Below are 17271 nucleotides of genomic sequence, written 5' to 3'. Positions count from 1 at the left end.
AAACAAAAAGAGATTCCTTTAAGGGGATATGGCCAAGTATCTAGGCTGCGATGTAACTAGACCTAGCGAACTTGATGATGTGGTTGGAGCTGAACATGGCAGTGCAGTCGTGGATCAGCAGCATGAAGAGCATCAGGCTGAGCACACAGTCATTTGAAACAGGACAGTGCTAGTTGCATGTATGCTTATAATTGATAAATATATATATATATATATATATATATATAATAATTAAGTAAGTAAGTGTCAGGGTTTGGACTTTATGTTCTGTGTTGTACCCCCAGCCTTAGTTCCTGTTTCCTTTTATGGACATGTTTCTTGTTCTTGTCTAGCTAATTTGATCCCAGGTGTGTCTTGTTAATTCCCTCGTTTGTACTGTATTTAAGCCCAGTGTTTCCAGTGTCCTGTGTTCGGCGTTAATTGTCTTCCTGTTCTCCTTTGTGGTTTTGTCTCTCCTGTTTTGACTTTTGGTTTTGATTTATTAAAAGTATTTTGTTTTGTCAAGTTTACTCCTTCATCTCCTCGTCCCTCTCTCCTCCACCCCGACTCAACGTGACAGAACGCCAAACCAAGCCAAAATGTTCTGGGCTGAGGAATTCCTTTTGGATATCCAGCAGGAGGGAAGACCTTTGGAGCAGTATGTGGAGGAATTTCTGAGTGTATTACATCTGGTGAGTTGGAGCAATTCTATGATCAACGCTTGCTTTCAGATGGGACTAAAAGATGATTGTTTGTTTTGTTTCTTGACTCCTGACAATTGCCGCAGACCGTAGCGGATTTTATTAATTATGTCCTTGATCTAAGTAATTCCTAGTTTTATGCTGATGTGGAGGATTCCAATCCTCCTCCCATCCGAAAGCATGGAGACGCTCCAGCTCACCACAAGCCAGCATCCTCCACCTACTGCTCCAATAAGCTCACTCCCTCAGTTCCTCCCACACTTCCCCAAGTCCTCCAGAGCTCCTTCCTCATCCTCAGCCCAGAACCCCTGGCCCGGATGTCCGCCTTGCCTGAGTCCCCGGCCAAGATAAAGGTAGTGGACATTTTGGATATGGCATTCCCACAGAAGTTTAATGCCCCTATCCTCTCTCCTACTTCTCTGCTGGTCCCATCCAGCCCTCCAGTGCCCGCTCTTCCAGAGCCCACTTCTCCTGAGCATCATCCAGAGCCCGCTCCTCCTGAGTGCCCTCCAGTGCCAGAGCCTCCTGAGCCCACTCTTCCTAAGTGCCCTCCAGTGCCAGAGCCTCCTGAGCCTGCTCCTCTTGAGCGCCCTCCAGTGCCAGCCCCTCCAGAGCGCCCTCCAGTGCCAGCACCTCCAGAGCGCCCTCCAGTGCCAGCGCCTTCAGAGCCCGCTCCTCCTGAGCGCCCTCCAGAGCCCACTTCTCCTGAGCGACCCCAAAGCCCGCACCTCCAGAGCGCCCTCCAGTGCCCGCGCCTCCTGAACTGTCCAGGGCCTGTAGAACCCTAATTTCCCCCAAGAAAATTTTGGGGGGGAGCCATATGCCTGAACCACCTGCTCCGCCATGGCTGCCTGAACCGCCTGCTCCTCCATGGCTTCCCGAACTGCCTGATCTCCCATGACTCCCCGAACTGCCAGCTCTGCCATGGCTTTCCGAGCTCCCTGATCTGCCATGGCCTTTTGAACTGTCTGCTCCACCATGGCCCCCCGAGCTCCCTGACCCGCCATAGCCTCTCGAACTGTCAGCTCCACCATGGCCTCCTGAGCTCCCTGACCCACCATGGCCTCTCGAACTGTCAGCTCCGCCATGGCCCTCTGAGCCCCCTGATCCGCCATGGCATCCCGAATTCCCTGACCCGCCACGACTCCCCGAACTCCCTGACCCATCCTAGAGGCCATGTCTCCTTCTGGTTCCAGCCTCCAGAGCGCCCACTCCCCCTCCCCGTTGGATATGTTACGGCGCAGGACGCGCCTTCCGGGAGGGGGGAGTACTGTCAAGGTTTGGACTTTGGACTTTGTGTTCCGTGTTTTACCCCCAGCCTTAGTTCCTGTTTCCTTTTATGCTCATGTTTCCTGTTCTTGTCTAGCTAATTTGATCCCAGGTGTGTCTTGTTAATTCCCTCGTTTGTAATGTATTTAAGCCCAGTGTTTCCAGTGTCCTGTGTTCGGCGTTAATTGTCTTCCTGTTCTCCTTTGTGGTTTTGTCTCTCCTGTTTTGACTTTTGGTTTTGATTTTTTTTTAAAGTATTTTGTTTTGTCAAGTTTACTCCTTCGTCTCCTCGTCCCTCTCTCTTCCACCCCGACTCAACGTGACAGTAAGAAAGTAAGTAAAAACATTAAAAAGTTTATTTTATTTAATTTTAGACATCTAGAGAGATCTATTATGACAACAATTTCAATATTCTTAAATTGTTAAGTGATTCATAGTTTTACATAGTAACCCCAAAAGCTGTCAACAATGTCAAAAGCTGTCCTGCACTGCTTAGTGAACTTTTCTTTTTAAAATATGTTATATGCTACATTCTGAATGTTTGGGGTTTGAATGTTATGAGGTTGAAGATCAGTTAAAAATTGCACAACTCCATATAATATATGGTCAGTGCAGTGCTTTGTGCACAAAAGGTAATAAAATATGAACAATAAAGAACAATGAATACCTCAGTTTAAACCATGTGCAGAAACCATGTGCTTTCAGTACGATGACAGAAAGACCACTATTTAAAAAAGGGATATCACTGTGTAACAGGATTGTTAAGAAAGGCAACACAAAGAAGTGAATTTATTCTATATGTAAAAAACTTATTTTATTTTTTATTTCATCTAAATGTAGCAGATTTTATATTTGATTTAATCAATAACAATAATAATGGTGGGTTCATGCAAATTGGCTGATATTACTAATAGAAAGTTTTTATCAATCTTTTGCTTTATTTTTACTTCACAACACTCCAATGTTCCATGTACATTACATACTGTCCATTACTTTCAGTTGCATACAGTTCCATCCATAAATTCATTAGGTTTTACAAAACAACATATACATATAAAAAAGTGTGACGATATATGTGACCTCAATGTATATCATCATGACATGACAAGAAACTCCTATGAAACAGAGAGCTTACAATGTCCTGACATGATAACAATAATTCTATGTAACAATGTTTTAGGCTGATGAACCGTATTGTCCATATCTAGGCATGTTTTCTTTGAGTATAATATATTACTTTCTAGTTCTGATGCTACTTGAATGTTGTTACAAATACAAATATATGTATTAGATTCCAGAAATAACAGCATCTAATCAGTAAATGTACAAATTAACACAATTTGATGACCAAAACATTTACATTTTGCATGGATATGGGACAAATGGTAACACTATTTGGTGTAATACACAGATTTGACTTTGCAAAGTACTTGAAGCGTAACTTCAGATAGTGGTCTCCTGGTCTGGGTTTTCACTGCATTTTACGATAGCTGAAGATACATTCCCATTGCCAGCAGAAACACCATTGCCATCCTGTTCTGGAGCTATTAATTGGTTCTTTAGTGCAAGCTTCTTTTCACGACGACAGAGTTTATAGTACAGGACACCCCACAACAAATAGGATAAGCTATACAGGCCATAAATAAGACCCAAGAAAGCATTTCTGTAGGGCAAAAAAAGAAAGACAGAATATTTATATCTGTGAAAGTTTTGCATGTATTTTTGTAGGCTTTCCGATTACCAACTGTCAACATGGCCATAATTAACCCTTTCTAGAACAAAGGGTTTTAAATATAGTAGAGTTGCAGAAATGTCCAATTTTGAGCTGATGGTGGCGCTAGTGAGCTTGAACAAGAGACCTTTAAATGATTCTGAGAATTATTCTGGTCATTCATTAACAAAACAGTTTTGCAACAATAACAAAAACACTGTGTCATACGACTTCAGTGTTTTGCCGCTTAAAAAGTTATGACCAAATTCCATCAATGTAATCAGAAAGACTTTAGATAACCTTTGCCTTCATGCACCTGTCCTATATTTTTCTTCAAACACTAAGAAATAAGTCCACTTCCAAAACTAGGATTCACATATAATGTACTCACCCCCTTGTCATCCAAGATGTTCATGTCTTTCTTTCTTCAGTTGTAAAGAAATTATGTTTTTTTGAGAAAAACATTTCAGCATTTTTCTACATGTAATGGACTGGTATGGTGCCCCGATTTTGAACTTCCAAAATGCAGTTTAAATGCGGCTTCAAACGATCCCAAATGCGGTTGTAAACGATCCCGGCCAGAGAAGAAGGGTCTTATCTAGCGAAACGATCGCCAAAGCCACATTTAAACTGCATTTTGGAAGTTCAAAATCGGGGCACCATATCAGCCCATTATATAGAGAAAAAATGCTGAAATTTCTTCCTCAAAAAACATAATTTCTTTACGACTGAAAAAAGGAAGACATGAACATCTTGGATGACAAGGGGGTGAGTACATTAAATGTGAATCTTTGTTTTGGAAGTGGACGTGGAAGTGTAACTGCTAGCTGCAGTTTACATTCATGACAAGTTATCATAAATGTGAATGTTTTCAGAAGGATCAATTATTTTTATAGTTATCACTGCAGCTTTTCATCAAATTAAATTTTTTTTCAATTTTATGATACATAAATATTGGACCATCTAGCCAATGTACAACCAGTGGCAGTATTATAAAAAAAAAGTGTGTATGAAAATGTTACATTTCATAACATACATAAGTTAACTAACCTGAAGGCACCAGAATCATAGATACGACACGCTCCTCTTCCTCCACATTGTTTTGTGCCCCATTTCAGACAGGTCCTGTCAATAAAGGCTCCGAAATAAATAGGAGGGGGAATGCCACCTAGAAAAAATTCTCAGATCAGCTAAAGATACATTTTTTTCTGTTGTTTAATAATTTTGTGTTGTGAATGAAAGAAATGTTCTTACCCAGAGTCCGAACGATCAAAGTATAAATACCAATAGCCAAGGACTTTAGTTCTGGATTTATGGATCTAAGAAAAAAGCAGTCATAAGAACACATATTCATTTTTAAACCAAAGATTAAACTGGGATTTTCATATTCAGTTCCAAAACAAAGATACCATAATACAGAACTTAATTTTGTGTTGTGTCCCTGGCCCTAGCAGGGTTGAAATTTATTAGTACTTAATCTCAACCAGTATATACCAGTCTATACCAATAAAGAACCAATGGCACAAAGAATGACCCATATACTGTGATAAACAGACAATCAAGTCTCTCAAATGTGTCTGTTGTTGCACTTTTGGGGAGATTAATTACCTGAGCAGAATAATGTAAGCTGGTGTGGCCCCACAAGCCGAGACAAAGGCACCAACGACTGTCACCGCCATGTAGAATTTAAACATGTAGTCACAATCACTCTTGCGAGAGCACTGGCCCAGCACTGCTGACATGTTTGCATATGAGAGAGGTGACTCTCCAATACAGGTGCAGTTGTGGAATACCTTTGAAAAGAGCCAGAATATGTCAACTACTGTAATACCAACAGATGCAATGGGGTCTAAATGTCTGAGACTACAGTACAAGTCCATTTAAATCTAGCAGTAAACAAAGTTGTTGGGGTTTGGACATGATAATGAATGACAGTTAAAGAAATTTAGGTTAAACAAATATTTAACACCGGTTCTATGTTACTAATCAAATGTAAGCAAACCATGTTCACGTTTTTTGTACAAAAGGTCAGATTTCATTGAAGCACACAACAATCTCTTTGGAACCTTCTCAAATCATGCAGGGATCATCAGGTTTGCATAAAATGGTCCATGGCAGTTCAAGCTGAGCTGCTCTCAAAATGGGGACATAGTAATTATTGAAATATTTGGAAAATCCATTATATTTTTCAGTACTCATTTTTACTCAAATTGTTATTCTATCAACATGACTTGTAATAAATAAATAAACAAACAAATAAATATTTGCAAAACAGAAGTATTTTCACTGGTGGTCTCAGATTATTGGACCCAATTTTAAGATTCACAGTATAGAGTATGCATGCATATGTCTACAGATAATATGGAATATAACAAAAATACAGAATAGAATAGAATAGAATAGAATAGAATAGAATAGAACAGAAGGACTATTCTTATAGTATTCTTAAAAATCAAAATGTAATTATTTTCTATTCCTCTGAGAAACAAATACTATAACTCATAAAATTAAATAAACAACAACTATTTCTAAGCCCATGGTCTACAATCTAATCAAATTTTGCTGGCTAAAATATGTTTCAGGAGCAAATATATATTGTGTAATAATGCAATGTAATATATTACATTACTGCAGTTTCACATTGGTTTCTTGTGTTTTGTCTACTCAAATGTGTCTGTTGATACAGATAGATGTTGTATATCCTAATAACGGGGGGAAAAAAGGAAAGGAAAAAAAATCTGTAAAAGTACAAAGTCTGTTGGCAAAACTGATTCAGTAATCAATATGTACATGTTGAATAAGAATAGCTTACCATATCCCTGCCATCACCGGTGGAGGTTTGGCAGCCAGCGAGGCAGGGGGAGGCATAGGTCAAGCCATTGCTGGCACATATTGGATCCCAATGTTTGAGAGAGCAGAAGCAACCCATGTTACATGAAGAAATTAGTGTATCTGGCTGGTAGGACACATGTGGAGCCCTGTTGGATATACATTGAATAATTAAACCACTTAAAATTCAGTTTAATTACACTTGCTGGCATTAAAAATGAGTTTATGTTCCTAGGCTTACAAAAAAAATGCTTTGTGCTCTTTTGGGATGTGAGACAACCCAAAGGCCAGTTGCTCAAAAATACTTTTATTTTCCTAATCCTATGAAAACTTTTGGTTTGGTCGGAGGAATATCAATCAAAAATACAGCTTCGCCATCATAGTTAAAGATGAAATATATTAATTCCATTATTCCAATGTCCACTCAAAACTGGCAGAGGAAAAAAAAAAGTGAAAATAAAACAAAACTGTGAACTGTAGAGCTAGAGTTGTGGGGAGGGGGTTTGTTTACCCTTGATATGATACTGTAAGTCCAGCCACTTGTGAGTTGTCACATTGCAGGAAATACTGAACAAGCATTGAACAGAAGGCCAGAAGAGACGTTCCAATGCAGACCTTCGTTGCTCCGACAACATTCAGTTTAAACTTCTTCATTATAAACCCACCAGTGACAATTCCCAAAGCCACAGCTGGTAGATTCATAATGCCTGGAAAGACAAAAGATGATTATATTCATGATTGTTTGTTTATTTCAATTATTTATTTTATATGATATTTAAAAAAAGATTTTAAACATTTCATCAACGTATCAAAAATTTATAAATATAATAAGTATAAAAGTATTGGACATAATCATGCCTTCTGAAGGGTAACAGGGTTGACCATTTTAATTTAACATTAAAAGAATTGAAGAAATTCATGCTGCATCACTCAGTTAAGTTCAATGTTATGTCCACATACTGACACATGGGGATTCCCTTGGGAAACCCAATCACCTCTGAGTTGTAAAAGAAAAGGCCAACGAATATTGGTGAGTGGAATATCCATACCCAGCCACTTCCCCATACACACGGATATATAAGATGGCGTTGTGCATCCATTGATTCAGATTTTTGCTTCAGAGCTCAGTGGATGCAATTGTTCTTACACAATTTACGTTGAAGAACAGGAAGCTCTCTTTTGCTGGAAGTGATCACTATTTACGGTGCATTCAGCAGTGTTTCGCTGGTCAGAGTACGGCTAAATGCTGCAATAAGCCCTCCAAGCACACAGCAGCCCTGACATGGGCAATCCAGAGATGGAAGAGATTGTTTTTTCCAAGAAGGTGGTGACAGCACTACTCCTTCTCCCAGAGGAGGACATTTGCTGCCTTTGTTTTCTGTTCTGCTGCTGGTTCATCAGCTCATCGGTACCCAAATTATCAATGAAAGAGCAGTTTCCCCAGTCCCTGGGTCATACTCGTTGCAGTCTGGCAATCAGCATAATGATGCTTGATTACTTCCAGCCTTATCCTCTCCATTTACCACAGGCCAAGAGTTCACACCTCAAAGATGTGCTGCTTCCCCAAGCATTTCTGGCCAGGATCCAAGGAGCTCTCCACACTCACAATAATCCGCACCCCAGTGCTCCCCCTCACTGCCCCTCCACGGGTGTATCAGTTATCCTATGTCTGTGTACGGCTCCAAGATTGGTTTGCAGCAGTCAACCGGAAGGATGCATACTTCTCAGTCTTGCCTCATTTTGCTTTTGAGGGTCAGGCATACCAGTACAAAGTCCTCCCCTTCGGACTGTCTCTTTCTTCCAATGTTTTCACCAAAGTATCGGAGGGTGCCCTAGCCACATTAAGGGAAATAGACAAGCATATTCTCAACTTTATCGATGACTGGCTCATTGTAGCTTCCTCTTGAGATCTGTTGTGCAAGCACAGGGACCTGGTGTACTGGCACCTCAGCCAGTTGGGGCTTCGGGTCAACTGGAAGAAGAGCAAGCAGTGTCCCACACATTGCAATTCACTTCTGGTAATCCCATGTGTGTATTCTTCAACGTTACAGTTTCACTGTTGGTAAACCCATGTCTTTCCTTTGACAGAATTATTTCTTTCCAGTCTCTGCACTGGTAGTGACTACATCCCTCCTGAGGTAGGGTCTACCGCAGAGACTTTTCCATATGTAGTACTCCCCTGTCGGTCAGTCCATATGTGTTCTGCCTACATGACACCTCTCTTCGGAAAGGATGTGGTCTTCACTGCATCTTTCTCCACAAAGACTTAGTTGCACTTCCCCAGTCTAATACATGATCCTGGCTGAAGCTGAAGCTCTTTTGTTGTTGTTGTTGATGTGAAAAGTCACAAACTCAGGGTAAAGGAACAGCAGCTGTGAACCTCTGTGCGGAGAGTACTGTTCTTTCACAACCAGGCACTAAGCAGGTTAAGACTTGGGATGCCAGTTGTTACTTGGCACACAAGAGCTTGCCAACATCTGCATCGCTAACACTCATAACACAGTTTAGTGGTTGTGGCGCTTTCCATTAGGACCTCATACGTCAGTATGTTGATATAATATGGAACATGACTGACTGAAAGGAAACATCTAGGTTACATGTGTAACCCTTGTTTCCTGAAGCAAAGAACAAAGACATTACATCCCTCTTGCTATAACCTTGAACTACACCACTTAATGGCTGGAACACAGTCTCAACTCCTCAGCACAAACTCAGAGGTGAATGGAGCTCCCAAGGAAATACCCATATGCCAGTATGTAAATGTAACGTCTCAGTTCTCTCCTTCAGGGAATGAGGGTTACATATGTAACTGAAACATTCACTATATGAAGTCATTGTAACAGGGTTAACATTTTACAAAATGACAACACATTAGCTAAAATTATTTTTAAAAAGAGGGAAAAAGAAGCAGACTTTAACTTCTTTAAAATATGATTATAGCATTAAGCTATTTTTTTATTTATACAATTTTTCAGCACTGTAATAGGAATATAAATACATATAAAATGGATAAATTTGCGAATATACAGTAATATTAAATATTTAGAAACTCAGGGCTAAGGACTGGCCTTTTTTGCTGCCATTAGCTTATTTTTGTAAAAGTCATTTTTTACATATTTGAATAAGACTGATACAACAGTTCTTTTGTAAAAAGGCCTCACTATGTGTCTTTAGACAAACTTGACATTAATATTAAACAGAGAAAAATAAAATGCAATGAATGTACAATAAATGTAAACCCACCTATCAAAAATATGGCCCTCGATGCTGACTGGCCATAAATTTGCTCCATAAATTTTGGCTTGAATGTGATCATTCCTATAAAACCATTGACTTGCACAAAAGCGGTGCATACAAGGAGCACGTAAATTGTGTTGCTGAAGAGTGTTTTCAGTGATGGCAGAAAATCTAGAACATGTCAGGAAAAAAGGTTTTACATAAGTTGAAGAGTCATGTATGCTCAGTATCTTGATCAAATCTTATAAATAAACACATTTAAAATTAAATCATTAATGAAATGCACACCTTTAGCCAAAGCTACCATGGAAACTGGATCTGTTTTGTTGGGAGCAGTACTGTGTTTGTTGTCAGGAATGAAATGGTCCTGCTCACCCTCTAGAGCATTCGATTTTTTCTCAGTTTCAGTCTCACCCTGCTTAGGAAGAGACTTGGGAAGGAACCAAAAGGGAATTCCAGCCAGTAACATCACTCCACCAGTTAACAAAAAGCCTAGCCACCAAGCGCCAACCCAACGCGAGTCTTTGTGGTTGATGGTGATGGTATCTTTCAAAAAAAAAAAAAAAACAGACAAGCACATTATGTTCATTAATCAGCCAAAAGAATTTATAATTTGAAATCCTAACAAACAATATGACCGAGGACCCCTTATGTCAAAGGGTAACTGTGTCAACCAGTCAGTTATATAGAAAACTAGTTATCATAAAGTCAGGTCATTCATTAACAATGATGATCTATGTTGACTTCAGGTAATAATGTGTTACTGCAGAGTTATGATCTGCTCTTTGGCAAACTTTTTCAAAGTTAAACTTTTGAACCTACTTAGTAGAAGTGAACTGGCCAATTGATTAGACTAAAAGACAAACATCTACTTTTCACATACTTCATATGCAACAAGCAACTATGGTATACTAACACTGAAGGTACAAAGGCTAGTTTGCATGCATCAGATACCATTAAGAAAGGTTGCTGGGATTTTTTTCTAAAAATGTGCAAAATATCACAGTTTTATGTTTTATATATTTTCTTGCCACATTTTGTAACCATAAAAAATGAATATTTGATCTCCAATTTGGCCAAGGGATAATCATATGTAAGATCAGAGTAGGACAAAAAGTCATTATCAGTTCAAAAGAAATTAGTTTGCAGTCTTCATTGGTTGAAGAGGTGATTACCTAAGTCCACTGCTCCTATGTCCACATAGAGCTTGGCACAGAAAGATCCTAACATAAATCCAAACATGGGCCCCATTATTCCCACAGTCTGTACGATAGCTGAGGAAAAAAAAAAATCAATACAAAAATGCTGATTCACACTGACATCACTTAATCAGAGAAAGAGCAGGAGGGTAAGGTCAAGAACATGCCCAATTCATATTTTACACCAAAATTAAGACAATTTTGCATATATTTCTCATATTTTGTTTCCTTGACATTATATTCATGACAGTCGAACAACTAAAATGGAAACTGGTATGTTTTGACATCAAATGGGATTTCAGTGTAGCTAACAGGAGGTTAATAAGGCTTGAATGTATGCCAGAATTGATAATATATTGATTGAAACTGGTAATCAATCATACCCATGTAAAGAGCAGTGTTTTCTTCCCTCGAAAAATCATCCAGATAAGACAACCCAAGAGGCATGACGGGTGTCTCTCCTACCCCACGAAGCATGTTCCCAAGAAAGACATAGAGCCACAAAGAGGAACTGGCTGCTTTCTCACACTCTTTAAAAACAAAAGCACCACAAATGAACAACTACACACACAACTCTGTAACACACTCCAATATCAGCATCTGAAAGTAAGATCAAAGTCTACTTTTGTAGATTTTAAGTGTATCAGTTACATAGAAAGCAATCAAACCCAACATATTAGGCTTAGCAAATTTCAAAGTTCAGAAAAGAGAAGCTAGATAAGCAAACTAGAGTGACAGATCAGTGTTTTGGGGATTGTGGGCAGTACTATCATATTACAAGCCAAACATGACAGATGATTCCACAACTGAGCTTTTTCAAGTTATGTTTTCTCTGAATTATTGTTATTCCTTATAAATATGGATGGCAGTATTATAGTAAATCTTACAATAAAATTAGTATGTCTGGGTCATAAATCACCCAAAAATGAAAACAGTAAATAAGACATTTTTATTATGCAAAATTAAAAAGAATATATGTGACCCTGGACCACAAAAACAGTCTTAAGTAGCATGGGTATATTTGTAGCAATAGCCAAGAATACGTCAAAAATCATTAGGATATTAAGTAAAGATCATGTTCCATGAAGATATTTTGTAAATTTTCTACCGTAAATATACCAACACTTTTTAAATTAGTAATATGCAGTACTAAGAACTTCATTTGGACAACTTTAAAGGCAATTTTCTCAATATTTTGATATTATTTTGATTCTCTTTTTTTTTTCACCCTCAGATTCCAGATATTCAAATATTTGCATCTCAGCCATATATTGTCCTATCCTAACAAACCATACATCAATGGAAAGCGTGATTTATGTGATATTGCAAAAAATTGACCCTTATGACTGGTTTTGTTGTCCAGGGTCACATATGAGGTGAAATATGACCCAGACATTTCAACATTCATTATCTCATATTTCAGTTATTAGATTTTACATAGGATTTTTTGGAAGAAGAAACTTGGAGAGGCTATAGATCAGTTTCTTATTATTCAAAAAAGGGTTGCATTATCCCTTTGGTTTAATATCTTATCTAAGGTCTGTCTCGGGGTCAGGGTTAGACAACTTACCTGCTTGAGCTTCCGCTGTGGGATTTTCATTATCTTGTGCAAGACTCCCGTTGGTTAAGCATGGTAGAAAACTCTTTGTACCATTAGAGGAAGACACTGTTGACTCATATTTGTACCTGTGGAAAGCAAACATACATTGACACAAAAATGGAAATTCGTTGAAAACAACCTTGTTGATACAAACATGGTAACTCATATATAAAGCAGTTGACCAGTGTTCAAAAAAGAAACCTGGAATTGGCAAATGTTGTAATTTGTTTATCTGCATAAACTTACAGTCCTTGAAAGAAATGTGGTGCCGCAGTTATGAAGGATCCCATGGCCATGATTAAACATCCAGCTCCTATGAGTCGTGGTCTATGAAGCTTAGCACCAAAGTAACTCACAAAAGCTATTACAAGCAGATTTCCTGAAATGAACAAAAATTGGTATCCTATTAAAATCACCACTGGATTTTGACAAGGTTGTGATTTCACATAAATTTGTACAGTGTGATTCAGTTGAAAAGGTACAATGTTTAGGAAAAAAACTTAAGCATGAAGGTCCACCCCCATCTTATAGGGCATAAGAAGACTGTACGGAAACACTCAAATGAGATAATACAAATTTGCTACTAATTCACTAGAATGCCATTAGAGTGTGTGGGGTTTTAGCTTTCTGCTACATTTAGACCCAAAATAAATCATATTCTCACCAATTTCAAAACTCCCATCAATGAATCCAATCAGCGAGCTGGGAATGTCAAAACGTCTCTCAATCTGTGTGACAGAGCTCTTCATGTAGCTGCCCTGAAATGCTTTGGCAAAGTACACAAAAGACAAAGCAGCCAAAAACATCTGAAGAAAAGACACACACACACACACACACACACACGCACAAACAAACATAGTTGGTTAACAATTCATGTAACTAGAATCCACTATGAGTTTGTATACTAACAAACATTTTTTTTTTTTTTACTTTTTCTTTGTATGTGGCACATGGGTAGATCATATGAAAACATACTAATGAGATTTACAAACTACATACTAAAGTAGTACAAATGTAACAACCAATTCAAAGTCTAAACTGCCCTTACGAAAAATAAGTTTATTTAAGTGTGCTATTAGAATACTTCTTTTAAACTAAAAATAGGAGAGTATAATCTTGGTCTGCTTTTTATGTACTTCTCAGAAATATACTTAAAATGACATTTAAGTATACCTGACTTATACTTAGAAAAAGTCTAAATATTAAGTCTAATAATATTTAAGCTATATTTGTGCTCCTGGAATCTGTGTTTTCATTGTTATATGGTAGGGGGTGCTATTACACATCTTCTGTACAGAATTTCCAAAAAAACGCAAGTGAAGAAGAAACTAACACAATAGATGCTTCCACATGTAATCTAACAGCATCATCAGACATAAAACAGCATAAAAATTGTGTAACGTTATGGAATAATATGTCGACCAAGGAAGAGGTAATAATGTCTGTCAAGCTTTGGGGTGTTGATCAACTCCATCTACATTTTGATTATATACCGAGTTTTGCTACTAATTTAGTGTTCTTTGTCTGTTTGATTACCTCATTAATTGATCTTTACCATACATCTCTGCCATATGTACATCAACCTGACATAGTCACCACTAGTAAGCTACTACTAAATATATTGTAAAAACTTTAATTTGCTGTAAAGTTGCTTTGCAACGATATGTATCGTGAAAAGTGCTATACAAATAAATTTGAATTGAATTGAAGATGGTTTAGTTCAAGATAGTTTTAGCTGGTGAAGGTTGGTCTTTCCAGGCTCATCTTCAGCTGGCCAGCTATAAAGTGTCTCCTAAAACAAGCCAGCAAGTCAGTCTGACCAGCTAAGGCCTAACTGTCTTATGCTAGTGGAACCAATGACAATCACGTACACGTTGACTGTTAAAAAATTAAGAGTAATTACTTATTTAAAAATAAGCATAAGTACTTATTCAACACTACACTGGACAGATGCACTTGGCAGTGACACAGATGTTTAACCCATGTTTTGATGAGTAGTAAAACTAAAATCTACTTGCACCACCATGAGATTTCATTGTATGTTTATGGTATGTGAGTTAACCATTAAAAAGTTGTATTTTGTGTCAGAAGCCATGCTATTGATTGGTTTACACAAAAGGAGGTACACTAATCATCAACTGACACTAAAACTCTGACTTTGCACAAAACATTGACCTTCTAGAGACTAATTTCTTCTTAGCCATAAGGTCAGAAAATGTCCTAGTAGAATATTGTTTTGGAATGGGAAAAACCCCATGGTTTGAGTAATATTTGTGCAGTTGAGTAACATCTGTGTGTTGGGATCCTAGCACTAAGTAAAGTCTAGAGTTAAAGCGACCCAGAACTCACCAAACCTGCATGATTGTTTTGCACAGAATAAAAAAGTCAAACAGGAATAACAAAAAGGTGAGTAAATGAAATAGATTTGGGCAAACTAGATGTATTTGAATGTTTAGTGAGTCTTTTTGTTGGTGATACACTGAATTCAGTACATAAAGTGGCCACAAAAATTGCCTAATGCATGCATTTAATATGCAGTGACATTTACACATTTGTCTGTAACTTAAATGTCTACATTTTGTAGGGCCATTTTACGAAAAAATCTCAGAAGATGAGCTGAAACTATGCAGAGAAAGTCAATAGAAAGTAATTGCGTAGTGATGGGATTAAATGATCTGTAATCAGTTTCTTGTCTTTGATCATAATGGGCCAATGTAAACAAGAAACTGAAAAGCAGGAGAAGATAAGTCAAAATTACCTTTAATTTGGAGCAGCATGGCTCTCGTGCCGTCTTCTTTTCCACGCTCATGATGCCCTGGAAGCAAACGATACGAATGACAGATGACAGAAGGGTGCAGAGTGTGTTAACACCAGGTTCATTATAAAAAAACATCACATTGTTGTCATGCAAACAGCAGGGTCTATTGTTCACGGGAGTAAGGAAAAATCATTTGAGGGGAAAGACCCCTGATGGTGGAGCTGAGAGTGGATTCAGAAAGTGCACCACATTTCCTGCAAGAGGAAGGATGTTTGAAAAAATCAAAGTTTTCAAAAATCATAGATAGCAGGGCAAACTTTGTTGATGTTGGTTTGAAGCTGAAGACAATGAAACATGATGTCGGGAATGTTTTTTAGTTTTTTGTTTTTTTTAAAGAGAGTAAGAAAGAAAAGAGAAAGAAAACCCAATGAATTGTTTGATGCTATTGACAAAAGAAAATAAGTGTTTATTTAGGCTAAAAGAGACCAGGGCTACTTGCAACAAGTTGCTACAAAAAGGGTTTTGGACACAGTACAATTACACTGATATGGAGTCAGGCAATATAATGAAAGTAGATTTTAAATGAAATGTGATCAAGAATATTATTATTAACTAAAACATTGACGAAATAACTGTTCGTCATTTCTTTGCATGCCAGACTGGCCACTGTAACCCCTTACAGTGTGTCAAGCTTTTACTAAGATAAAATAAAACTAGAAATATTCACAGATATGACAAATAGCCCTGGTCATGTGTATAGTCTAATAGAATACAATACATATTAATACAGATAAATCATCTCTGCAAGGATCTTTTAAAAGACAACAAGAAAAACAGTCAGACAGTAAGAGATGCAGTGATCGTATGTACCTGTGCTGTTGCCTGTGTCCCTCAGAATGGATGGAGGACTCTGGCACTTTGCTCACAGGTAAGGTCTTATCATTCAATGTTATAACATCTTCTCTAATCAGTAACCAAACAGTCATGTCCATCTGCTGATCATGTCAACAGATCACTGCTCTACAGCGAGGGGGGCTGGGGTTTCTCAGTGGTACAGAGGACAGAGGAGACCAATGTCATCTCATATGCTTTGGACAAACAGAGACAGGACGCTGCAGTGAAAGGTAACTGCTGTCACTGGAAAATAGTGTGCGTGTGTGTGGTTTATTGAACAGCAGTGACTTTCACTCTAGTTCCTGTGGCTGAGAAATGACCCTTCACTCCAGTTCAATTACTTAATAAGGGTCAAAATACTAATTTTAAATTTGGGCACAGACAGATGAATGGAGTTGACTCACTTATACTGAAAAGTACAAATTGCAGAAATGTGTTTGGCTTGAAACTAAATCATCCCACACATCAGCAGCTAATTATTAATTGTGCATATTCAACACACACACAGGTTAATCACATATAACATCCTGTGATACGCCTATATGTGAAGTGGGTTGAGGGGTTTTAAAGCAAGTCAGCATAATTTCATAAGCTCTCTCCTTACAGCTGGTGACTCTAAGGTTGGTAAAACTAGAGATAAAGCACTAAACTTTTGTGCAATAGTACTTTGTAAAATAATAATATATTGTATTTGAGTAAATAATGATGCTAAAGATAAAGAGTACTCAAATCTTATTTCAAATGACTAAAATCATAACATTTGGCTGAGGGTATTATATTGAATAAATATGTATTTAAATATATGCATCACAAATATTATTAAATATTAAACTATTATTATGGCCCCAAAATGTACACTTTTACACATTTGGCACTTTTACCATTACTTAAAAGCCTCCACCTTCTTCTCCATAATTATATCTTAATATTTAAATTATTTCTGGTCAAAACAAACTTCTTTCATCATCTTTTTGGACAAAATTATTTGCAGCTTGGTAATTGCAGCTAAAGGCCTCCCATACAGAAAATGTGTGTACACATGAAACACATGAACAAATACACACGAAACACACACACACACACACACGCTTCTA

At 37.9% G+C, this 17271-nt stretch overlaps 1 protein-coding gene across 1 annotated transcript; it reads right to left on the bottom strand.

Moving 5' to 3' along the window:
• Positions 1 to 2864: 2864 nt before the first annotated feature.
• Positions 2865 to 16292, bottom strand: LOC127163807 (solute carrier organic anion transporter family member 1C1-like). Its single transcript, XM_051107255.1, has 15 exons — positions 16154 to 16292; positions 15284 to 15340; positions 13190 to 13331; positions 12772 to 12904; positions 12496 to 12611; positions 11309 to 11455; positions 10902 to 11000; positions 10015 to 10272; positions 9733 to 9897; positions 7001 to 7196; positions 6473 to 6638; positions 5269 to 5453; positions 4915 to 4979; positions 4711 to 4828; positions 2865 to 3612 (listed from the first exon to the last, which is right to left on the bottom strand). The coding sequence occupies exons 2-15, from the start codon at positions 15332 to 15334 to the stop codon at positions 3393 to 3395; spliced, it is 2061 nt and encodes a 686-aa protein (XP_050963212.1). The 5' UTR covers positions 15335 to 15340; positions 16154 to 16292; the 3' UTR covers positions 2865 to 3392.
• Between the last annotated feature and the right edge of the window lie 979 nt (positions 16293 to 17271).

Source organism: Labeo rohita, chromosome 4 (genome assembly GCF_022985175.1).
Source record: "Labeo rohita strain BAU-BD-2019 chromosome 4, IGBB_LRoh.1.0, whole genome shotgun sequence".
NCBI lineage: Eukaryota > Metazoa > Chordata > Actinopteri > Cypriniformes > Cyprinidae > Labeo > Labeo rohita.
This window is presented reverse-complemented; position numbering and strand designations above follow the sequence as displayed.

Bases quoted from the DNA above. Each gene is read 5' to 3' on its own strand.
- LOC127163807 (XM_051107255.1), bottom strand. From the start codon at position 15,334: ATGAGCGTGGAAAAGAAGACGGCACGAGAGCCATGCTGCTCCAAATTA. The intron at 5,454-6,472 runs GTAAGCTATTCT...CTCTTTTCAAAG, and splicing joins CCGGTGATGGCAGGGATATG to GTATTCCACAACTGCACCTG. The intron at 3,613-4,710 runs GTTAGTTAACTT...TTTGCCCTACAG, and splicing joins TATGATTCTGGTGCCTTCAG to AAATGCTTTCTTGGGTCTTA.